Raw genomic sequence first — 26263 nt, 5'->3', positions numbered from 1 at the left:
TCATGTAGGATAACTGGGGTTCCAGAATGAGATGAGAGAAAGAAGGGTGAAGAAACTTTATTTAAAGAAGTAGTAGCTGAGAACATCCCAAACATGGGAAAAGACTTGGACATGCAAGTTCATGTAATCTCAATGTAAAAAGTCCCTCTCTGATAAAATATAATGAAAATATCAACAATAAAAAATGAACAGAGAAACTTAATATCTCTCAACAAACCCTACAGGCCATGAGAAAGTGAAATGACATATTCAAAGTGTTGATAGATAAAAATTGCCAACCAAGAATACAAAGCAAAGTTATCCTACAGATACAAAGGAGAAATAAAGGTTTTCTCAGACAAACAAAAGCTGACGGAGTTCACCACCATTACAGATGCCCTGTAAGACATACTGAAAGGAGTTCTTCAATAACAACAACAAAGGGGAGACCTTCAAGATGGCAGAGGAGTAAGTCATGGAGATCACCTTCCTCCCCACAAATAAATCAAAAATACATCTACATGTGCAACAACTCCTACAGAACACCTACCGAACACTGGCAGAAGACCTCAGACTTCCCAAAAGGCAAGAAAATCCCCATATACCTGGGTACGGCAAAAGAAAAAAGAAAAACAGAGACAAAAGAATAGGGACGGGACCTGCACCAGTGGGAGGGAGCTGTGAAGGAGGAAAGGTTTCCACACACTAGGAAGCCCCTTCGCGGGCGGAGACTGCGAGTGGCGGAGGCGGGAAGCTTCGGAGCCATGGAGGAGAGCGCAGCCACAGGGGTGCGGAGGGCAAAGTGGAGAGATTCCCGCACAGAGGATAAGTGCTGACCAGCACTCACCAGCCCGAGAGGCTTATCTGCTCACCCGCCGGGACGGGCGGGGGCTGGGAGCTGAGGCAAGGGCTTTGGTCGGATCGCAGGGAGATGACAGGGGTTGGCTGCATGAACACAGCCTGAAGGGATTAGTGCACCATGGCTAGCCGGGAGGGAGTCCGGGAAAAGGTCTGGACCTGCCGAACATGCAAGACACTATTTCTTGCCTCTGTGTTTCCTGGTGCGCGAGGAGAGGGGATTCAGAGCGCCGCCTAAATGAGCTCTAGAGACAGGCGTGAGCCGTGGCTATCAGCGCAGACCCCAGAGACGGGCATGGGACGCTAAGGCTCCTGCTGCCACCACCAAGAAGCTTGTGTGCAAGCACAGGTCACTATCCACACCTCCCCTCCCGGGAGCCTGTGCAGCCCACCAGTGCCAGGGTCCCGTGATCCAGGGACAACTTCCCTGGGAGAACGCATGGCGCGCCTCGGGCTGCTGCAACGTCATGCCAGCCTCTGCCGCCGCAGGCTCGCCCGCATCCGTACCCCTCCCTCCCCCCGGCCTGAGTGAGCCAGGGCACCCGAAGCAGCTGCTCCTTTAACCCCGTCCTGTGTGAGCGAAGAACAGACACCCTCAGGCGACCTACACGCAGAAGCGGGGCCACATCCAAAGCTGAACACCAGGAGCTGTGAGAATAAAAAAGAGAAAGGGAAATTTCTCCCAGCAGCCTCAGGAGCAGCAGATTAAAGCTCCACAAACAACTGGATGTACCCGCATCTGTGGAATACCTGAATAGACAACGAATCATCCCAAATTGAGGAGGTGGACTTTGGGAGAAAGATACATTATTTTTTCCCCTTTTCCTCTTTTAGTGAGTATGTATGTGTATGCCTCTGTGTGAGATTTTGTCTGTATAGCTTTGCTTTAACCATTTGTCCTAGGGTTTTCTCCGTCCTTTTTTTTTTTTTTTTTTACTGAAAAAAAATTTTCTTCCATAATAATTATTTTTTATTTTAATTATTTTATTTTATTTTATCTTACTTTATTTTATTTTATTTTATCCTCTTTCTTTCTTTCTTTCTATTTTTTCTCCCCTTTATTCTGAGCCGTGTGGATGCAAGGCTCTTAGTGCTCCGGCCAGGAGTCAGGGCTGTGCCTCTGAAGTGGGAGAGCCAACTTCAGGACACTAGTCCACAAGAGACCTCCCAGCTCCATGTAATACCAAACAGCAAAAATCTCCCAGAGATCTCCATCTCAACACAAAGACCCAGCTTCACTCAATGACCAGCAAGCTATAGTGCTGGACATCCTATGCCAAACAACTAGCAAGACATGAACACAGCCCCATCCATTAGCAGAGAGGCTGTCTGAAATCATAATAAGGCCACAGACACCCTAAAACACACCACCAGACGTGGACCTGCCCACCAGAAAGACAAGATCCAGCCTCATCCACCAGAACACAGGCACTACTCCCCTCCACCAGGAAGCCTACACAACCCACTGAACCAACCTTAGCCACTGGGGACAGATACAAAAAACAACAGGAACTACATACCTGCAGCCTGCGAAAAGGAGACCCCAATGCAATACAAGACTACCTCAAGAAACAGGAAACATCTCAAATAAACAGCCTAACCTTGCACCTAAAGCAGTTAGAGAAAGAAGAACAAAAAACCCCAAAGTTAGCAGAAGGAAAGAAATTATAAAGAGCAGATCAGAAATAAATGGAAAACAAATGAAGGAAACAATAGCAAAGATCAATAAAACTAAAAGCTGGTTCTTTGAGAAGATAAACAAAATTGATAAACCATTAGCCAGACTCATCAAGAAAAAAAGGGAGAAGACTCAGATCAATAGAATTAGAAATGAATAAGGAGAAGTAACAACTGACACTGCAGAAATACAAAACATCCTAAGAGACTACTACAAACAACTCTATGCCAATAAAATGGACAACATGGAAGAAATGGACAAATTCTTAGTAATGCACAACCTGCCGAGACTGAACCAGGAAGAAATAGAAAATATGAACAGACCAATCACAAGCACTGAAATTGAAACTGTGATTAAAAATCTTCCAACAAACAAAAGCCCAGGACCAGATGGCTTCACAGGCGAATTCTATCAAACATTTAGAGAAGAGCTAGCACCTATCCTTCTCAAACTCTTCCAAAATATTGCAGAGGGAGGAACACTCCCAAACTCATTCTATGAGGCCACCATCACCCTGATACCAAAACCAGACAAAGATGTCACAAAGAAAGAAAACTACAGGCCAATATCACTGATGAACATAGATATAAAAATCCTCAACAAAATACTAGCAAACAGAATCCAACAGCACATTAAAAGGATCATACACCATGATCAAGTGGGGTTTATCCCAGGAATGCAAGGATTCTTCAATATATGCAAATCAATCAACGTGATACACCATATTAACAAATTGAAGGAGAAAAACCATATGATCATCTCAATAGTTGCACAGAAAGCTTTCGACAAAATTCAACACCTATTTATGATAAAAGCCCTGCAGAAAGTAAGCATAGAGGGAACTTTCCTCAACATAATGAAGGCCATATATGACAAACTCACAGCCAACATCATCTTCAATGGTGAAAAACTGAAACCATTTCCACTAAGATCAGGAACAAGACAAGGTTGCCCACTCTCACCACTATTATTCAACATCGTTTTGGAAGTTTTAGCCACAGCAGTCAGAGAAGAAAAAGAAATAAAAGGAATCTAAATCGGAAAAGAAGTAAAGCCGTCACTGTTTGCAGATGACATGATACTATACATAGAGAATCCTAAAGATGCTACCAGAAAACTACTAGAGCTAATCAATGAATTTGGTAAAGTAGCAGGATACAAAATTAATGAACAGAAATCTCTTGCATTCCTATACACTAATGATGAAAAATCTGTAAGTGAAATTACGAAAACACTCCCATTTACCATTGCAACAAAAAGAATAAAATATCTAGGAATAAACCTACCTAAGGAGACAAAAGACTTGTATGCAGAAAATTATAAGACACTGATGAAAGAAATTAAGGATGATACAAATAGATGGAGAGATATACCATGTTCTTGGATTGGAAGAATCAACATTGTGAAAATGACTCTACTACCCAAAGCAATCTACAGATTCAATGCAATCCCTATCAAACTACCCCTGGCATTTTTCACAGAACTAGAACAAAAAATTTCACAATTTGTATAGAAACACAAAAGACCCCGAATAGCCAAAGCAATCTTGAGAATGAAAAATGGAGCTAGAGGAATCAGGTTCCCTGACTTCAGACTATACTACAAAGCTACAGTAATCAAGACAGTATGGTACTGGCACAAAAACAGAAACATAGATCAATGGAACAGGATAGAAAGCCCAGAGATAAACTCACACACATATGGTCACCTTATCTTTGATAAAGGAGGCAAGCATATACAGTGGAGAAAAGACAGCCTCTTCAATAAGTGGTGCTGGGAAAACTGGACAGCTACATGTAAAAGAATGAAATTAGAACACTCCCTAACACCATACACAAAAATAAACTCAAAATGGATTAAAGACCTAAATGTAAGGCCAGACACTATCAAACTCTTAGAGGAAAACATAGGCAGAACACTCTATGACATAAATCACAGCAAGATCCTTTTTGACCCAGCTCCTATAGAAATGGAAATAAAAACAAAAATAAACAAATGGGACCTAATGAAACTTAAAAGCTTTTGCACAGCAAAGGAAACCATAAACAAGACCAAAAGACCACCCTCAGAATTGGAGAAAATATTTGCAAATGAAGCAACTGACAAAGGATTAATCTCCAAAGTTTACAAGCACATCATGCAGCTCAATAACAAAAAAACAAACAATCCAATCCAAAAATGGGCAGAAGACCTAAATAGACATTTCTCCAAAGAAGATATACAGATGGCCAACAAACACATGAAAGAATGCTCAACATCATTAATCATTAGAGAAATGCAAATCAAAACTACAATGAGATATCATCTCACACCAGTCAGAACGACCATCATCAAAAAATCTAGAAACAATAAATGCTGGAGAGGGTGTGGAGAAAAGGGAACACTCTTGCACTGTTGGTGGGAATGTAAATTGATACAGCCACTATGGAGAACAGTATGCAGGTTCCTTTAAAAACTAAAAATAGAACTACCATATGACCCAGCAATCCCACTACTGGGCATATACCCTGAGAAAGCCATAATTCAAAAAGAGTCATGTACCAAAATGTTCATTGCAGCTCTATTTACAATAGCCAGGACATGGAAGCAACCTAAGTGTCCATCATCAGATGAATGGATAAAGAAGATGTGGCACATATATACAATGGAATATTACTCAGCCATAAAAAGAAACAAAATGGAGTTATTTGTAGTGAGATGGATGGAGTTAGAGTCTGTCATACAGAGTGAAGTAAGTCAGAAAGAGAAAAACAAATACAGTACGCTAAGACATATATATGGAACCTAAGGAAGAAGAAAAAACGGTCATGAAGAACCTAGTGGCAAGACGGGAATAAAGACACAGACCTACTAGAGAATGGACTTGAGGATATGGGGAGGGGGTGGGGTGAGATGTGACAGGGTAAGAGAGTGTCATGGACATATATACACTACCAAATGTAAAATAGATAACTAGTGGGAAGCAGCCGCATAGCACAGGGAGATCAGCTCAGTGCTTTGTGACCACCTAGAGGGATGGGACGGGGAGGGTGGGAGGGAGGGAGATGCAAGAGGGAAGAGAAATGGGAACATATTGTATATGTATAACTGATTCACTTTGTTATAAAGCAGAAGCTAACACACCGTTGTAAGGCAATTATACTTCAATAAAGATGTTAAAAAAAAAAAAAAAAAAAGAATACAAGATGACAAATTCAAATAAATAAATAAAAATAAACTCAAAATGGATTAAAGACATAAATGTAAGCATGGACACTGTAAATCTCTTAGAGGAAAACATAGGAAGAACACTTTTTGACATAAATCACAGCAAGATCTTTTTGAACCACCTTCTAGAGTAATGGAAATAAAACCAGAAATAAACAAATGGGACCTAATGAAACTTTAAAGCTTTTGCACAGCAAAGGAAACTATAAACAAGACAAAAAGACAACCCTCAGAATGGGAGAACATATTTGCAAACGAATCAATGGACAAAGGATTAGTCTCCAAAATATATAAACAGCTCATGCAGCTCAATATCAAAAAAACAAACAACCCAATCAAAAAATGGGCAGAAGACCTAAATAGACATTTTTCCAAAGAAGACATACAGATGGTCAAGAGGCACATGAAAAGCTGCTCAACATCACTAATCATTAGAGAAATGCAAATCGGAACTACAATGAGGTATCACCTCACCCCAGTTAGAATGGGCATCATGAGACAATCCACAAACAACAAATGCTGGAGAGGGTGTGGAGAAAAGGGAACCCTCCTGCACTATTGGTGGGAATGTAAATTGATACAGCCACTATGGAGAACAGTATGAAGGTTCCTTAAAAAACTGAAAATGGAATTACCATATGACCCACAATCCCACTACTGGGCATATACCCAGAGAAAACCATAATTCAAAAAGACACATGCACTCCAATGTTCATTGCAGCACTATTTACAATAGCCAGGTCATGGAAGCAACCTAAATGCTCATCGACAGACTTATGGATAAAGAAGTTGTGTTACATATATACAATGGAATATTACTCAGCCATAAAATGGAACGAAATTGAGTCATTTGTTGAGACGTGGATGGATCTAGAGACTGTCATACAGAGTGAAGTAAGTCAGAAAGAGAAAAGCAAATATCGTATATTAACGTATACACGTGGAACCTAGAAAAATGGTACAGATGAACCTGTTTGCAGGACAGAAATTGAGACACAGAGGTAGAGAAGAAACGTATGGACACCAAGGGGGGAAAGTGGTGGGGGTGTGGGTAGTGGTGTGATGATTTGGGAGATTGGGATTGACATGTATACACTTATGTGTATAAAATGGATGACTAATAAGAACCTGCTGTATTAAAAAATACAATAAAATAAAATTCAAAAATAAATAAATAAATAAATTGGCATTGGACTATACTTTTTTAATTACTAGTGACTGTGACTGATTAAAGCACATTGAATCTATTGTATCCATATGTTCAAAATGATATTCAAAAAAATCTAAGAGACACAAAATAACTCAGTGGATACCACTGTAAGTTGCTAAGGCAGCAATTCACTACTATGAAAATCATTAATTAAAGAAAATTCATCTTGTGTCTCTGGCATGAAGTGTGTTTCACAATAAGGAAATTGGGCGGGAGAAAGTTCTTCAATACAGAATGAATCATTTATAAATGCAGATGGAAGGACAGAAAGTTTACTGTAAATGATAATGAAACCACTGAGTCAGGCAATGGTCCCTGGTGGGTATTAAAGCCATTAAGAGCAAAGGTAGCGGCAGGGAGCGTGCCAGCAAACAGGCTGGGCTGCTACCACCTAAACTCACTGGGCAATCTCAGCGTCCCTGAAAGGAGGACACCGATTCCTTCTCCTCGATACAACTCAAACTCCCAGCACACCTGCGAAGCGTATGGGCCCCAGAATTTAACCTGAAGGCTTCAGATCTAAACTGTAATCTGTCGGAGAGAGAGGGACTAGAGTAACAATCCAGGGTGTGGGATATTCTACAGAAAAACAGAACAGGATTTTTCAACCAGATGGTGGTGCAGTAAAGACCTGGCAAGCCTGAGGCAGCCGTCATTAGAAGGGCCTTTAGAAGAGCCTGCTCCAGGGTTGGCCTTGGCTGACATCTGAGTACTTGGCTTTTGAAATGTCCCCTGTGTTACCAAGTGAGAAGGTTGCTCTGTGGGCCTGGAGTTCTGCATTCTGCTGTACCAGTATGCCCAAACTGTTGGTATAAAAATGTGCCTTATTGTGAACATCTGCCTTACGTCTGGGAGCCTGGGACTTTGGTGGGCTGAGGGTGCCTATGTGACAAGCCCCCGACAGCAGCCTTGGGCTCTGAGTCTCAAGCATCCTGCCCTTGGCAGAAACACTGCCACGGGGGGCGGAGTGTGTTCTCTGTGGCCTCTCAGGGAGAAAACTGTTCAGCAACCTGCTCCTGGACCCCTCTGGACTCTGCCGGATCACAGAGTGTGTGCATGGCCATAGGCACTCTGAAACAATGGTAATATTGATTGAAAAGAAAACAGAGAAAGAATGGAGAGAATAGAGCTGCCCCAGAATAAAAGAGACATGAAGAGAAAGAGCAACTAAACCAGTGAGTGGACCTTGCTGGACAACTAGGGGCTCAACTTGCTGGAGCCAGGCAGACCAGACAGCCGCAGGGGACTTCAGGAGCTATCCTGGTGACTCCTCCCTCAGCTCACCTCCTCGAAGGTCCATGGCACTTCTCATACCTCGGGAAGAAACACCTCTTCACAGTCACATCCTCTCCTGACCCTCCAGGCTCAGCCCACTGGAGCCAACATTCCCATCAACATGTTGTTGTAAATCTGGTTTCACAATCAAACCAACAATGGACCTGCCCAGCCCAGGCAGTGTCTATACTTTGTTCCATGCTATTGAAGGTATAGCCACACTTAAAGTTTCCCAGAAAAATTGAATTTATGGGACATGAGATCATTTGTGAAAAGGCTCATTAGCTGAGTTGATAAGCATAAAAGATAATAATCCTTCCCCACATGTAGCCCAAGGTCTCCCAGGTCCCCATCATGCACACAATCCTATGAAGCAGCTAGGGGGCGTTTTAACATGCCCATCTTACAGAAGACCCTGAGTCTCAGAGAGGTTCAACATTTGTCCCCTCAGGATCACACTTTGTGCAAGTAGCAAAGTGAGGGTGAGAAAATCACATGCATATTCAGTTTTCTCAATAAATTTTGCTGGTGCCTGGCAAAACTTATCTTGCATATGTCAATTGCCAAGATTCAGCAGATATTCCAGTACAGAGCAATTTTCTACCTAGAATGAGGGAAATGTTACTTTTTAGGAAAGACACTATTTCAATTTGATTAAGATGTAAGACTGAGCCCATCTCTAGCACCCAACAAGTAAGTGTTAAAATGCACTTGTGGGTGCACAGATAAACCCAGGAGAGCAGGCATGCAAGTTACCTCAAATATAATCAGCACGTAGACCCCAGCAAGAATGACCGCAGCAATGGTCACTTGTGCTTCAATGCTTGTGCGGAGGTATTGATGAGCCATCAAAAGAGGAACAACCTGGGTCTGCTGGAGGGAGGCTCGAACGCTGATGGAAACAGGCTCTCTGCAGAATGAAGCAAAGATCTTACCACTGATAAGGGAAACAGCCCAGCCATCAACCATTAGTGCTTGCTCCCTCGGTGTCTTTCCCAACACGTCATCCATGGCCATAAACAGACCCTGAACTGATCTCAGAGTGACTCACACAATGCCTGACCCGGCAGATGGGGAGCCCTGAGCACAGGCAAGCTGTGTGAGATGCATGCACAGCCTCCCCATGGCCAGGCCTCTTTGACATAGCTACTCAGCCCCCATCAGGTAGCGCCTTCTTTGCTTCCGCTGCCACTCCAACAATGAACAGGGAGCAGGGAAGTTCACAGTGGTTCTAGACATTTAATTTTCCCTCTTCCTCCTCACCACATACCTGACTGCTTTACCTGCTAACAAATAGCATAGCCGACTATTCTCACATGTGAGAGATTTGGAAAAGGATGTGCAACCTGAGAACAGGTAGACAGGTTGTCACCAACAGTGTGAAAGCACCAGGAACAAGAAGCATGTAAGTCATCAACAGCATGTGGCATGGTGAAACTAAAGCACTTTCTAAAATTTCAGTAACTGTTCTGAGCTGAATTGTGTCCCTTCAATATGTGGACTTCCTAACCCCACTTCAGAATGTGACTGTATTTGGAGATAAGGTCTTTACAAAGGTGTTAAGTCAAAAATAGTGATACCAATATGACTGGTGTCCTTATAAGAAAAGGAGTTTGGGGCACAGACATGCACAGAGGGACAAGCACGTGAGAACACAGGGGGAAGATGGTGTCTACACACCAAGGAGAGGGGCCTCAGGAGAGACACACCCTGCTGACAACTTGAGGAAATAAATTTCTACTGTTTAAGCCACCCGTTTGTGACATTTGTTATAGCAGGCCTAGCAAACTCATACAGTAACCAAGAGTACAGACTTAATATGGAGTGGCATTAAAGAAAAAAAGAATCCTAAAGTTTTCTAGAATTCCCCATTGCATAGCTTCCTGATATTAATGAATTTAAAGCATCAGCTATAAAATACCATTTGCTTCAAAATGGGCCCTGTAATCAATCCTCTTACTTCCTGACACGTGTGGTTTTGACGCCCGGCCACAGCCTCATGTTCACTGTCTACACAAGAGGAGCATCTCGTCCAAGCCAGTAACTGGCCTGGCTATTCATAACTGGAGTCCCAAGGGTCACACTTCTCTAGGTGAGCGTGTCCCAGAGGAGCTACCCCAAGACCTCAGTCACCAAGACCCACCTGCTCAGAACCTCAAAGGTCTTGCTCAGCACCGTGCGCTCACTTCTGCTTGGATTTAAAAATACCGTCCAGTTATGAGTGACCTGTAAAAGTCAAAGCATGAAATCCTGGTAAGGCTTTGAACCTGGGCCGTCACCTGGGGTCCCGCGCTGTTCAATGTAGGTCCTTGTTTAGAATAAGAAAAGGAGAAAGAGAGGAGCATGAAGCCTTTTCACACAGAGACGCTAGAGATGGCCAGGTGGTGTGCAGCTGGAAATGTCCACAACTGGAGGGCTGTGTTTAAGAAAAATACGGAAGTACAAATACAGAATTCATGTGCAAAGACACAAAGATATAGAAGTAAATACAATTTATTAAGAGAAAAGGAAATCACTGCACATTACTGGAGACTTGGAGTCTTCTGAACCCGCTGAGGCAACTGACGAGAAAGGCTTGCTTAGAACTGCTTCCTGTTTGCAAACTGAAGGCAGGAAACTCTCCACACCCAGGTCACAGGAGCCTGTGGGAGGGAGGGCCCGAGGATGAGCTGCCTTTGCTGCGGGCCAAAGTGCCTCAATGTTCTTGTCAGGAGCAGAGGAGTGGAGAAGCCAGGTGAGAGGGGACAGATGTGTGCAGAGATGGAGGTGTGCCCGGGCAGAGGCAGGCAGCCTGACTGAGGTTACCAGGGAACTTTCAGTGGGAGGACAGGAGTCTTGCCGCCCACAAATCATAAAGAAAATTGAAAATAGGAACTCTGAAATCGGTCAAAGCATGAATGAGAGATCAAAAGTTCTCTTAAACACTTCCGTGTTTGGAAAGAGTGTATCAGAAAAAAATCCTTCAGTAAAGATCTCCTGTGTTGTGTTTCTGGAGCAGGCAACTATGTCAGCAGGCTGCGAAAGGTCATGCCCTCCTCCACACAAGGTCACAAAAGGAGCCAACAGCAGATGAAATGTGCGTACCTCATCTTTACTGAGGGGCCAGTGAGCTGTGCGCTGCAAACAGGGAAGCCAAGTTTATGTCCTAAGGCCACAGCCAGAGCCACCAGTTTAGAACATCAGTGCAATATCAGCCATTGCCCATGAAACTGCAGCCTTCTTCATAATGAGACATTGGCTCTGGGGACACTTCTCTGCATGGCAGAAAAATGTGATGGGTGCAGTAGCCCACCATTACTCCAGTGACACTCCATTTAGGATGACACAGCCTTGTGTACCAGCAGGGTTTCCTTCTATTAGTTATAATAGGGAAAACCCATGAACTAGGGATACAACTTCAAATAGAAGTCACCATGATAATCCAGGGGAGTCACTGAGGCCAGGACTTGGGGCACAAGTCAGGATGCACAGAGAGGGGCCAGGCCTTGTCTGGGCTCTGGGACATGGTGACAACGCCACTGCTGGCTCTCCTAGCCTTCACACGATGTGAACTGAAGGCTTTGGCTTAGATGCTGAGCACAAGGTCCTATTGCTATAGAAGCAGAAGCTCCGGGAAACCAGACAGTCTTAGCCAAGTGTCCACAAACTCAAGGGAACCATGGTATTGGAGTACCTTCTGTACCATGAGGTAAGGCTCAGGTTTAACTGCACTTTCAAATATATAATGTTTCCCTGAATTGCCCAGTAAAATCACTCTAAATTAAAAAAAAAAAAAAAAAAAAACCTCAAAAATCTGACTTTACTGAAATGGTGAGAGTTTTATAACTGTCTTAGAGAAAAGAGAATTTCAAAGACAAAGCAAAAGATAAGGGCTTGCCTAATAACGGTATCATTGCCTTATGGCTCCCATCAAATCAATTAGAGAGGAAACTCAATTTATAAAGAGGTGAAATGAGTTTTTACAATTCCTTTCAAACAACTTATAAGTGTAACCTGCTGTGGCCGCCACCGCCTGGAGCCTGGAGCATTAGCCTGGGTCACCTCCACCACCACGTGCTCTTCTCTCCCGAGATGACTTGGGCCACTGGCCACCAGGGCCCCTGCCAGGTCCACTTGGAGCAGCATGGAGTCTGCGTGGCTGCTGAGGTTCACAGCTAGGGGGGGCGTCAAGGTGAACTACAAAGCAAGGAGGAGAGGCCTGGAGGGTCCCCCCCAACACCTTTCCCACGTTCCCAGGGAACACCCATCTTGGAAAGTGCACAAGGAAATGTATGTCCACGCCGTCCCTTCCACCTGCGCCGCTGCCCTGACTGCTCCTACCTCTTCAGCCCCTCACCCCTGACACGCGCAATTTGTTTTGCTTTGTTTAATTGTGTTTTGAATCCTCTGGTTTAACAGTTAGGGGGTGTCTCCCAACCTACTATCATCTCTGCTTCCACTCTTTGCAGCCAGCATAAAACGCCTGCCCCAGTTCCTGGACTCATGATGAGCAGTAGACAAAATGGCTGCATGAATGAACAGATGAACTAATCCACAGCCACGCCCAAATCCTAAGGTGCCCGGTGAGAAATCACAAGGAGAACTGAGCAAGAAATCTGAAATCGGCTAAATCAGTGAAGTCCACTGCAGTGAGAGGAGCGAAATCCACTGCAAAGTCCACTGCAATGTTGTGGTGTCAGCAGTGACTTGTGGATCCCAGCAAACTGGAGCCTGTGGTCGAGCCCACCCCTGCAGACAGCTTTGATCCTTGCCTTCAGCCATGCTGAACAGTCTGCTGTGCTGCTAACACAAGGGCAGTCCCCTGCCTTTGCTTCAGATGCCTCCCCCAAATCTGGAGAACCACACTATCTTTTGAGATCCTGCTCAAGCTCTCCTCTCCTTAAATCCTTCCTTGTCATCCACAGCTTGAGTGGATCCTCACTCCTTCCTGCATCCTCCATAGATCAGGAGGATCTACGTCTTTCAGGCCTGACTTGACCCGTCCCCGCTGTGAGCCCCAGGGCCACTCTCCTCGGAGAGTGGCTCTCTCCTGGCTCACAGTCTCCATGCTGTTCTTCTAATAAGCATGATCATCTACGCTACTCTGGTTATCCCAGAACAGAGGCCCATGTCCTGGAGGCCCTTGCATGGTGGGGAGCAAAGCACTTCTGAACAGCAGGCAATGTACTGCTGTGGTATATGGAACAAGGCTGTGAGATCCACCTAAACTGTAGAGTCCCCTCAGGCTTACCCTTCAGTTTGCTTTAGACCTTATCGAACGCTGGGCTAAGGTGCACTGGCCAGGACCTCCTCCTTGACCAAACTTGAGTCAGGCTCCTCTGAGCCCTCTTCTCAACTAGGCCTTGACCTTGGCCTGGTGAGCCACAGAATAGGGGTGTTAACGTCTTATAGGCTCTTCCTCCATGAACCCCAGCAGGTGCTCACAGGGAAGATGGGTAGAATGGGGAGAACCTTGAGAAAGCCTTAATTTGCTGGGGAAGTACATCAAATCTGGTAGCCTGAGGATGTGGTGGAACCACAGCAGCTGGGGGCAGGTAAGAGAGGAGAGCAGCTCTACCCCTGAGGGAGGGGTAGGAACAGGGCCGAGCTTGGCAGACAGATGGAAAGAGGCCAAGAAATTCCAAGTGTCTGGGGCACTGAAGGGTACCATGGCAACTACAAACTACAACACAACCAACCTTTAACTAGATTTACACAACTCCCCCCACCCCAAAACAAAGGCCCTTAGAAGTTAAGGTGTGGTCATCTCCAAGCTTAAAACTTTACCTCGTGCTATGGACTGAATGTCCATGTCCCCTATATTCATATGTTGAAGCCCTGAGCACCTGTGTGGCTATACTTGGAGATGGGGCCTCTAAGGAAGTAACTGAGGTTAAATGAGGTCATAGGGTGAGGCCCTGATCTGATAGGATTAGTGTCCTTGTAAGAAGAGATACCAGAGAGCTCTCACTCTCTCTACACACACACTCATAAACACACACACACACACACACACACAGGAAAGGAAAGGCCCTGTGAGGACATAGCAGGAAGGTGACCATCTGCAAGCCAGAAAGAGAGTCCTCACTGAAATCAAATCAGCCCACCCTGACCTTGGATGTCCAGCCTCCAGAACTGTGAGAAATAAATGTCTGGTGTTTAAGCCACCCAGGCTGTGGTATTCTGTTATGGCAGCTGAGGCCTACAAAAAGGCAAGAGAGCCCAGAGTATAAGAAACCAAGCAATCATCAAACTCAGATGACACAGCCAAGGAAAGAACCAATGAACTTAAAGATAGGTCAAGAGGAACCACCCAAGCCAAAACACAAGAGGGTGGGGGCAGGGAACAGAACAGAGTATCCAAGAGCCACAGGAAGCTGGGCCTTTACTAAAATGCACTGTTTGGCTGCTGTCACCCTTCCATGGGGAACATCACCACCACCTACCCATCACAGTCTCACTAGTGCCCCTCCCCTTCTGTTCTGAAGCCTCATCTTTCACCAAACGTCCTGGAGGAACAAAACACACACAGGGAGGAACGGTAATTGCTTAGGCTGTGACCTTGGGCAACAGTCATGATAGTTTTCGGGTCTCTTCACTTTGTGACTCAACCATGGGTGACTGTCCATCTCAGTACAGGTTTGGATACAGTAGCTTTCCAGCGGTGACACAGCCAGCAACTGCCAGAACTTTCCTTGATCTGGATACAGGCTAAATAAAATCTGTAACAATCAGAAACATTTAATGATAGATTTGTGGTGTGAGAACAATAGGATTTAAGTAACTTTGATAAGAGCTGAAAATATGGGTATGATAATGGTGCTGCTTCATGTATCCAAAATTCACCAGCTTACTCTAAATAGCCTTTCTGAGATATTAAAAGATAAAATTCTGATCCATTATACTATTTTCTGCTACAATGGGCCTTGATTATTGATATTTGCCAATTTTAAGGATTAAATACCCAGCCATAAAATTAAATCATCAGGGGAGGGTAAACATGGTTTTCCCATACTGGAGAGTAGGAAATACAACCCATATGATGGTGGGAGCACATGCTTGTGGAATTTGCAGAGTATCTTATACTTCATCAGAAAGTAAATTAAAGTGATGATGAAATAACAGATTACAGAAGTTCAAAACAAATTCCTCAAATTCTGTTTTGGATTGTGTCCACAAATCACCAAAATTTCAATTACCAGAAGAAGGATGAAGACTAGACACAGAGCTCAGGTCAGCTCTCAGGGGTCAGGGGAGACTTGGGCCACCCATACTTCCTCCTTGGATACCCCAGTACACCCACCCACCAGGCTATGCTAAGCAGCTAGGGTTTCAGAACCACACAACTGTGTGAATAGGAAGTAGAAAGGCAAACTGGTAGCCAAAAAAGTAAACTCATGAAGTTTTCAGAGTTCAATGCAATTGTTTTTTTGTTCTGTGCTTAGATTTCCTTTCTCTGTGCCACTGCTCTCCTCCCATGTGGATTATTAAAGAATGCCTGTACTCATTTCAATTCAGCCAGTATTGACTTCATGCACCCTTGCTGTCTGAAATGCAACATTGTTCCCTATATGTCACACTGAGAAGAGGAGACTCTTGTCATGTACAATCCTGCACACACATAGAGCCCCAACCCTCATGCCCACACACACAGGTAATGAAGACCATGTATTCACAGTTACACGTGGTCACATACACAGCTTCCAGTCACAAAGGGCACCCAGCATGGCTGTCACCACAGTCTGCCTACAGAGAAAAGCCACAGCCACACCAGTCCTGGAGTCCACAGGGCACAGGTATGGAAACGCCACTCACCCACCCCTTCCTTGCTCACAATCTCATACCCTGTCACAGCAGCACATACCAACCACCTACTGGTGTCTCCCAAAAATGGCCCACGCAAACTATCCTATGCCAATGCTAAAAATAGGTAACTATTAACTCTAGCAATAACTCCCTAGGCACACACACAACCTCAAAATGCTCACAGACCGCAAAAGACCCACACGTCCCAAGGAGGCATGCACACACACAAACACACAGCCAGGCACTCGGTGCCTCACACCCATGTGCACACACACAGACACACAGGCAGACATGGGGGCCTCACACCCACATGCACACACACAAATGGGGGGCCTCACACTCACTCATTCAGCAAATATATTTTGAGTGCCTACAACGTGATCTCGGCTAGGGCCACATCAGGGCACACACCACACAAATGCTGGCAGTGAAACTCATGACCCCTCAAGTCAGAGGGAACACTTAGGTCACCTCCAGGGCCCTGGCTCTGCAGCCCTCCCTGGGGATGTATGGGCAAGTAAAATCAGAGCAGCCTCCAGGGAAGGGGCAAACATAGAACTTCACTCTCTCCCAAACAGGGTGGTTCAGCTGGGAGCCATCCCAAAGGGGCACTGAGACATTCCTGAGGGCACCCATGATTGCTGGACATGTCCCAACACAACTAAAGAGTGTTCACTGCATGTGGTTGAAAAGAGAATTTGGTAAGCCGCTTAAGGTGGGAATTGAGACCTGGGGGCAAGCTAACTGCCTTCCACAGAGCAAAGCCAGGTCCTCAGGGCTTCCATTGTATGACTGGAGACAACAACAGAGGAGCGTTGCTAAGGGCAGGCCTCCCTAGCCACCCCCAGGCTACCATCCCACACACCCTCAGTAACTCCTCCAAAGAAATGTGTGAGCCCCACACCTCAGGTGCCCTGCTACCCAGCACCATTCCCCCCGGGGGCTCTGCTGAGCAGACAGCAGAGCTCAGGGTGCCATGGTACTCACAGAGCACAGCACCACAAAGACAAATAAGCCCGTGACTTTCAGCCACCGCACACAGCACCTGCAAGAGAAAAGACAGGCCCCAGGTCACACTGACAGCAGTCCTGCTTGCACGTGCCCTGAACTGTCAAACCTCAGATGTCTGCTGAAGCCTTGGGTAATGTCTATCTCAAAGCACATGTGTGAAATTCTTTCCATAACATGGTATGAAGGAGGATACTGCTGAGGACAAAAGCAGATTGGTGGAGGTTATAGAGGGGAACAAACTTAACCCTGAGTGTCTGAACACTGCTTCTTACTGGAGATGCTGAAGTTCAAGATTTGAGCCTCTTCACTAGCCTTTTAAAGGCTCTAGTTTCCTGGAAACAAGCTTTATCTCGGCTCTCAGATTCATATTTATCAATTATTTTCCCCTAAGTTTTCTGGAAGGTAGGAATATGGATTTGATCATCAAATAAACATCGACTGAGACATAACCAAACAATTCAAGAAAGAAATTGCAGTGCTATAACCGGTGGTACCAGCAGAGTCCTTTAAGAATTCCTTAGGAGATAATTCAATAGACATTCAGGCCCTCTGAGGGCTCCTGATGGCACCCTGGCCCAGCCATCATTACACACTTCTTAATTGTGGCCCTCAGGTCCTTGGTGAATGTGGGCCTGGCAGCCACTCCAGGCTTATCTCTGCTCCTGTCACCCCCCAGGGCCCGCCAGATCCTACCTCCTGAAGACATAATCACTGCCTAGTGCTGGGGTGTGCTCTCCCGTGGCCACTCCTCGAGAGCAAGCCCTGGGGTATCTGTGCTCTGCCCTTGCACAAGGAAGGGTGCTGGTACACAGCCTGTGCTTGACACATGTTTGTAGAACAAAGGATTAAAGTCTATATAGGGATATCTTTTCCAAAACCTTTCTGATCCTTTCAAAATGGTAAAATCTTGTTTTGCATTCTCTCAGATTTAATGAATTTGATGAATAATATTTCACCCTTCCAAATTATGATCAATAGCTCCTATTCAAATGGGAATCAAAAAACATTTCCTTTTAAAGCATGAAGCATTAATTGAACTATTTTTTTATATACATTTTTTTAAACATCTTTATTAGAGTATAATTGCTTTACAATGGTGTGTCAGTTTCTGCTTTATAACAAAGTGAATCAGTTATACTTATACATATGTCCCCATATCTCTTCCCTCTTGCATCTCACTCCCTCCCACCCTCCCTATCCCTCCCCTCTAGGTGGTCACAAAGCACCAAGCTGATCTCCCTGTGCTATGCGGTTGCTTCCCACTAGCTATCTATTTTATATTTGGCAGTGTATATATTCCATGCCACTCTCTCACTTTGTCCCAGCTTACTCTTCCCTCTCCCTGTATCTTCAAGTCCATTCTCTAGTAGGTCTGCATCTTTATGCCCGTCTTGCCCCAATTGAACTATTTTAAATACTAATTTCTTTCTACATAACTGACATATACAGCAGAGCTGACCATCCAAAATAATTTTTACAAGTTTCTTCAATAATCATGTGTAGTACTTTCTAGACATGTTAAAAAGAATAGCACTAAGTCTTTCAGTTAAGTGGCAAGTTTGAGGCAAGTATTCTACAAATCGTAAAAGATAAAACAACCACTGAATGTAAAGGCTTAAATGTACTTGGTTCTATTTTCCATGGTATGGGACATTTGAGGAAGCTCGCACCCTCTGGAGTTGTGAGGCAGCCAGCCGGGGAAGGGTGTTAACAGCGTCAGCGCTTACCATCATGGTGACCTATGGGGCCAGGTCCCTGTTCACACACTTTCACATGATTCAAATAATTTTATAGCACATTAATCGGCCAATATTTGTCTCACCTATGAAAAGAGCTAAGACCCGTCAAGGTGAGGAAACTACACATGTCTGGGAGGCATGGTGGGAAAAGACATCTCCATGGTCAAGCACTGGTGGGGGACCTGGGGCCACATTCCTCCCCCCACCCCTTTGTTCCTCTCACAACCTGCATGACCTCAGGCAAAATCCTTACCCTCTCTGAAGTACCGTCCTTCACCTACCTCTCAGGATTGCCTGAAAGATCAGTAAGACAACTGAGAGTGGGCCTCTCTAGGTAAAGACGGATACACTTTGGGATGCGGGTAGGTACGCTTCTAATCAGCCCTTCAAACAGCTTCAGAAAAGCTGGGCCCCCTAATGTAGAGAAATAATAACACTAATATTTGATAGCTTAATGGTGTCTTCTCACCTATCCATGGGTTTTCACATAGACCATTTTAGTGGAAGCCCACGGAAGGCTGTGGAGCGAGGGGAATGCCAGGCGACAAGGAGACAGTTGCACGGACATGCCCGGCCCTGCTGGTTGCTCAGCTACCTCGGAGCAGACACATAATGGGGACCTTGGTGGTCCTGGTATTCTGTCCCTGGAAATGCCACTTTCAAATGTGTGGCACTCAATAGAACCCCTCCTTCAAGTAAATGCTCACGCAGAAGCCTCAACAGACAAACAAGGGAGAGATCACTCCTGCTCCGACCCGCGCGGGGGTGCTGCAAAATTCCCTCAGATCCCCAGCGCACGTGCGCCCTCCGCCCTCCTATGCATGCGCGGAGGACTCGGCCTCTCTCGGCCCCACTTGCAGCTGCATCAGCCCTAAAAACCCTCTTTCTCTTTCCTGTGCAGAACCCTTCTAATAACGTGCTTCATCACTGACTACAAATGATAATATCAGCTTCTAAAACACCACGGGGACCACTTCATCCACAAAGCCTCATGGGCATGAAGACCCCAGCCACACAACAGAAAGGACAGGTGTGTAGGGTGTTAGTCATTTAGGTCTGTAATTGGGTTTTCTTGTAGCCTTAAAGGCTCCATGCTGGTTCGAACGCCGCTTTATCTGTCTTCCAGGGCCTGGAGGAAAGGAAGATTACCTTCCAGGAAGGTGCCGCCTAGCCTTCTTCCTCACCTCCACCCTGTCCTCGGGAAGGATGTGGCGAGGGCAATACCCGCACTGCGCCCCACTCCCCAGCCCAGTCCCAGGTGGGCGGCATGCGCTGTGCGACCAACACCCTGTGCGAGTGCTGGCGCTCCAAGTCTTCCTACCTCAACTTGGAAAGACGGAACCTGATGTGAGCGCTGTCCAGAAGCTCCCCCTTCTCTGAGGAGGCGGATCCAGAGGAACCTACCAGCTCTCTGCTCAGCAGGGATCCGCCCTCCCACTCAGCAGAGCTGTTCTCCCAAGATTCTTCAGCAGTGATGAACTCTGGGTGGTAAACGGGCACGCACCGTGACCTGGAAATCGAGGCTTTGTGGTTATTTTCACGGAAATAGTAGCATCTCCAAAGCAACACTTCATCTCAGGGGTGAGCATGAAATGTACAATCAATACTTGTTTTTAAAAGGACCATCGATATTGTAGTACTGTCAGACTGGTGGGAATGGGTCTTTCTTGACATCACACACCCTGGACTGGAGGGAAATCGTCTGGGGTCACACAGTCTTCAAAATAAATTGTGGACCTTCAAGAAACATCAGCTTGTTCTGAGTTTGGAACTTTCCAGTAAAGCTTTTTCTGGCTCAGACCAGCTCCAGCTCATTTCGGTTTTTGCTTTCTCTTTGACTGTGCTGGAGTTCTCAGTACCTGGTCCTGTTATACTCATCCTGAAGTACAGTGAGTGGCATAAGTCTTTTCTCCTCTTTGTAGGTATCCATCTGTAATGGAGCTGTAGGGGAGACGGTCTACCTAGCTTTCCCACCCAACATCTACATGAACACGAGCAGGAGTGGGAAACATCAGTACTGGGCTAGATGGGCCCAAGAATGGGACCTATATCTAGAAGGATGAATCAAGGGGTATCATAAACTTTTATCAAAATTACATGTGGATATATCCATTTAGTTTTGGTTGAATCACTTAACAACTGAACAACTCATTCAGTACAGATTCTCAGTCAGCACTTGACTCTAGTAAGGCTGCACCAAGCCCAGAATTTTCCTGTGGAAATACATGGAATACTTGTGGGGTGGCAATATTGACACAAGAGCCACAATCTATTATGTTATGCCTCTCAAGCTATGCCTTTCGAACCCAGTTAGCTCAACAGGGCATTGTGATCCTCCTGAACTCTTATCACTGCTTTAGGACTGGTTCACAAGAAAAATAGTCTCATTCATAAGGAGAAGTTCAAATATGCAAATTAGGCTGTGTGAAACCAATATGTAACAAGATAACAGATGATGTTGACAGTGTGAAAACTTTGAAAATAATCAGTAATCTTGTCCAAGAATTTTGTGACTGGGAAATGTCACAGATGTGTGAGGAATAATATCACAAACCCTCTCAACTGATGAACAAACACAACTGTGACTAAAATTGGAACCAAGGAAACTGTTTTTAAGTAGAAAGAGGAAAGCTTATGTCACTGTTTCTGGAGTAGTGCGTTGCAATAGAACTTTCCATGGTGGTGGAAATGTTCTCTGCATGTCCAGTATGGTAGCTACAAGTGCTCATTGGCCACTTGAAATGTGTAACTGGAGAACTGAATTTTTAATTTTATTGAATTTTAACTAATTTGACTTTGAATAACCATGTGTGATATGTGGCCACCATGCTGGTCAGTATAGGTGTGGGGCATGCTTTGACTCTTAGCTGCACACTCCTGCCCTCAACATCTTGAAAAGGACACATTCTCTTCTGAAAATATGTAAACTAATGGATGTTATCCTAATAAGCCATTTGATCAAATTAAAACTGCAACAAAATAATGCTGGCAAAAACTAAAGCATCAAAAAGACCTTGCCACCACCAATACCTCAGTAAGCCTCATGTGGAACAAAAAAAGGAAAACATTTTGTAAGTAAACCTGACTCATGTTCTACTCCTCTGAAGTGATTTTTGTGATATGAGGCACAGCTCAGCATCCCAGGGCCAGTCTCTGTGTTCCACAAGCCCAGGATAAATGCTTTCACATTATTGGTTTTCCAAAGAATCATGAGTTGTAAAATGTCTCAGGCCTTAACAGTTTACCAAGTAACTCAAAGGAAAGCATTAAAAGGAATAGATTGTAAAGTGTTGGTTTTCAAAGTTACTGATTAGAAGAGATGGAAGAGAGTTGCTGTCCCCCAGTGGTAGAGGCCTTGCTGGGCACTGGGCTGGCAGGCATAACCACGGATGACACAAGAGCAAGTTCCAAAGTCAGGACATGAATTTGGTGTTTAAGAGCAAAGGAGAAGAAGCATTGACTCTTGAAGGAGTTGTGGAGGAACCAAGGTTTCACAAAGGAGGTGACATTTGAGCCCCCTTACACTTGAGTGGGACTGACCTGGAGAGCCAGAGAGGAGAGGAGTTCCCTCTAGTAAAATGGGCTAAGTGGGAACTTTTTCAGGGAAACACAACTTGTCATCAGGGGTCTCCTGGAGGAAGCCACACTGGGTCTGCATTGGGAAGTGACAAATCAAGACTCCTACATCCTGTCCAAATCCTGTGAACTTGAGTCTTAGGATGGTGAGACCAGGAACCCACATGGCATATGAGCACCCCAAAATTCTGATGCACCCTAAAGTGGGATGATTCCCCCCCCCCGAACATTTACAGACAGGGCTGGAGAGAGGGTGGGTAGTTCCTCAGAGGCTGTGAGAGAGAGGCCGAGTGCAAGGGTCAGTGGGCAGGAAAGGAAGGTCCGTGACAATGTCACCACGTTTGGAATGTGTGGGCAGTCGGGGGACACCAAACAGATGGCTCAAGCTTCTGGAAGTTTGTCTGCAGAACAGAGGATGGAGGCCTGAGCCAGGGCCCTTCACCCTGAGGGAGAGAGTCTGTAACTCATCCTACAGATCAACTCTGCTCATCGGTTCCAGAACCACCCACGTTTATCCTCAAAAGGAACTTCAGATTTACAGGAAGTAGAGTTTTCTTTTAAATCGTACATTTTCCAGCTTCATAACTACTGACATTTGAGCCAGATAACTCCTTGTTGTGGGGACGTGTCCTGTGCAATGCAGGATGTTTGGCAGCACCCCTGCCCTCTACCCCAAATGCCAGTAGTACCCCGCCCCCATTTGTGACAACAAAAATTGTCCCCTGACGGTGCCAACCTCAACCCTGGTTGAGAAGCCCTGGCCTGGCAAGATGGCCTTTCCCAGCTGTGTGCATGCATGAGTGTGTACATGTGCTATTCAATCACTGCAGGGTTATGCTCAAGGTTACTTGGCAATTCATAAGGCACAGAATACAACCACTAGAATCATGAACACACATTGAATCGACAAGGATCTAGCAGAGACCATACATGTCAGGTAAAAATTCATATCTCAGGAAGAAATTCTCCAGCATAAGTGCAAAGGATAATGCTCAGAGATTTCTTAATTTTATAGGAAAGAAAGAAAAAAACACCTCACCCTTTCTCTTGTGAGAAATTCCTCAGCAAAGGTGTGTTTTCTGTAAAGCAGGGGTCTTTAGAACTGGAGCTGAAGAACTGGGGGAAAGGAGGGTGAGACCTGAAAAACAAAGTGAAGGAAAGGGATCACCAACACAAAATGATGGCTGTGCTCACTGGTGATTGTGGCTAGATTCAAGAACGTGCCCCAAGAGTCAGTGGTACATCTTCTTTATCCATTCATCTGTTGATGGACACTTAGGTGATGTGGCACATATATACAATGGAATATTGCTCAGCCATAAAAAGGAATGAAACTGAGTTATTTGTAGTGAGGTGGATGGACCTAGAGACTATCATACAGAGTGAAGTAAGTCAGAAAGAGAAAAACAAATACCGTATGCTAACACATATATATGGAATCTAAAAAACAAAAAAAAAGAAAAAGAAATGGTCAGAAGAACCTAGGGGCAAGACGGGAATAAAGATGCAGACCTACTAGAGAATGGACCTGAGGATACGGGGAGGGGGAAGGGTAAGCTGGGACAAAGTGAGAGAGTGGCATGGACATATATACACTACCAAATGTAAAATAGATAGCTAGTGGGAAGCAGCCGCATAGCACAGGGAGATCAGCTCGGTGCTTTGTGACCACCTAGAGGGGTGGGATAGGGAGGGGGGGAGGGAGGGAGACACAAGAGGGAAGAGATATGGGGATACATGTATATGTATAACTGATTCACTTTGTTATACAGCAGAAACTAACACACCATTGTAAAGCCATATACTCCAATAAAGATGTTAAAAAAGAAAAAAAGAAGAGTCAGTGGTAAATTTCACATGTTATATCTGAATTGTAAAAAGCTGGAGTTTTAGGAAAGAAAATTAGAAACAACTCTCCTCCCCAGCCTAAACCAGATTGAAAGTGCAAAGCAGAAACTCACATAGACTAGATGCTGTGGGACCAATACTTTTAGGCTCACTTTAGCATTAAAATATGTTCCAGCCATCTTTGCCATTCCATGCAGAGTTTTTCCTCAAGAAAACCATTCAGAATCTGATGGGCCTGTTTATATTCAGAAAATTCTGTTTCCTAAGACCACAATATTTAAATATCACACATTTAAAATATCCTAATAGCTTCCCTTGAGAGATTAAGCAGCAGAAGTCAGGCTGATGGAGTCATAATGAAATGATAACCAGGATAGCAGGGAGGGGGCTCACAGGGGAACAGAAGACACAACTGAAGCAAAGCAAAGGTTCACACTGCACAAGACCCCCTTCTGCTGTGACTTGGCCTGCCCATAAACTTATCCAAATCAGCAGCTTTGTGAGAGGGAAATAAAGGCATAGGCACAACAGAGTCCCCCACCCTGCATACATGGTCACCTCATCAAAAGACATAAGATGTTAAAAAGCAGCCAGCTTTTCATGAAAAGCTGTGGAAATCATGTTCATTCCTAACTGTTGGGCATACGTCATTTTGTACATTGCCCTTCCATGGTCCAGGCCATGTGGAACCTCTGTGGATGCTGTGATACACTCATCTGGCAAAATAACAGCACTTCAGATTACAAATGCAGAGCAAAGCAAAGAAAAATATTTCCATCCACTCTCTCTTTCTCATTCAAGCATGCACCTGTGACACAGACAATAAGACTGGTCTTACGGATTAGAGAACCCCTGACCTGTATCTAACAGCACCCATCATGTCACACTGAAGTCAGGAAAGGAGTCTGTCTGGAGCCAGCGAGTGTCCTCTGGGCACCACCTCAGGTTGGTGCCCAGAGACTCAGCCACCACAGCCAGGGAGCAGCAGCCTTTTGTGCTTGTTGCCACCACAGATGTCCCTGTGCAATTTTCACTATGCCCCTGGCATGTGGAATGGAAAGTGCAGGAAAGAGGGAATGTGGACAGCCCCGCCACAGAGCGGAGTGTGGGTGCCATGGGTGATAAGCTCAGAGTTAGAGGCAGAACCTGAACTCTTCAGAGTCCAATCCCTCACGGAAGACAGAGGGATGAGGAGACCCACCAGCTTCACCTGGCATCATTGGTCAGTTTTGCACACTAACTGAGACACAGACTCGAGGCTGTTCAAGATTGGTGACCCAAATTCTCCCTCTGAAGTAGGAGTCTGGCTGTGTGCTAGAGGAGAGGAACACCGAGGAGAGTGGGAAAAGTTTGGGATAGCTGCCCTGGATCATAAAATTGAGAGGGGAGAGAATCAACTCCTGAAAGGACTGCTGCTGGGAACCTTGGGGTTGGAAGTTTGCGAGGGTCTCTGCCAGGGCATCTGCCCCATGAGGGTTGGAGTGGGAGAGCCAATGCTGCGGTGGTGCTGGAGGAGCAGTGAACATAGGGTGGGAGAGAGGCAAAGGGACGCAGTCCTGGGCACAGGATGGAAGAGGAGGGAAGCTCTCCACAGCACCAGCAGGAAGAGGCGGGTGCATGGGAGGAGGCTGAGAAGCTTGACGAGCTCAAGGAAGTGCTGGGCATAAGAGGATAGGAAGGCCAGAAGTGGAGGACCTGAAGCTTTCCCAGGCCAAAAAGCTCTGGGGCAGACATAGGCAAAGACAGTCATAGGTGTGAGCGTGGACACTGCACATGGAGAAAAGCCGTTAGAGGCAAGGAGGTAGAGGGGGCTTTGGAGCTGAGAGTTTGGGGTGGAGCTCATGAGAGAATGACTCATGAGAATGACCGTGACTGAAGGAAAAAGGAAAACAAAGACTCGAGTGTCAAAATCCCGACAGCGTTGCAGAGAGTCCCCAGAACACCAGTATGCCAGCACAAAAGAGGGTGCTAATGAGCCCTTGGATAATCTAGTACCACCATAGTAAAAATTAATTCAGACAAGAAACATCAACAGATGCTAAAGCTAATGGGTAAAAAAGTCAGATGAGGAATGAGATACTGACATTTGCACAAAGC

General features: G+C 45.2%; 1 protein-coding gene and 1 long non-coding RNA gene across 10 annotated transcripts in view; one reads left to right on the top strand and one right to left on the bottom strand.

Annotated features, from left to right (window-relative positions):
• The window catches only part of LOC309662712, a 44162-nt gene extending 35237 nt beyond the window's left edge, over nt 1–8925 (top strand). Inside the window, exon 2 of the long non-coding RNA XR_014264908.1 lies at nt 5668–8925. This is a non-coding gene — a long non-coding RNA (uncharacterized lncRNA). The remainder of the gene's footprint in view (nt 1–5667) is intronic.
• OCA2 (OCA2 melanosomal transmembrane protein) overlaps nt 1–26263 on the bottom strand; it is a 269698-nt gene that overhangs the window by 183751 nt on the left and 59684 nt on the right. For all 9 annotated transcript variants that reach the window (XM_082465697.1, XM_082465689.1, XM_082465690.1 and 6 more), the window contains 7 exons: nt 23358–23456; nt 20064–20252; nt 16980–17037; nt 14836–14908; nt 12201–12361; nt 10351–10433; nt 8964–9117 (listed from right to left, as the gene is read on the bottom strand). In XM_082465697.1, coding sequence (XP_082321823.1) covers nt 8964–9117; nt 10351–10433; nt 12201–12361; nt 14836–14908; nt 16980–17037; nt 20064–20252; nt 23358–23456 — 817 coding nt within the window. The remainder of the gene's footprint in view (nt 1–8963; nt 9118–10350; nt 10434–12200; nt 12362–14835; nt 14909–16979; nt 17038–20063; nt 20253–23357; nt 23457–26263) is intronic.

Source organism: Balaenoptera physalus (genome assembly GCF_965194825.1).
Source record: "Balaenoptera physalus genome assembly, chromosome: 6".
NCBI lineage: Eukaryota > Metazoa > Chordata > Mammalia > Artiodactyla > Balaenopteridae > Balaenoptera > Balaenoptera physalus.
Note: the sequence above shows the minus strand (reverse complement) of the source record. Positions and strands in the feature narration are given on the sequence as shown.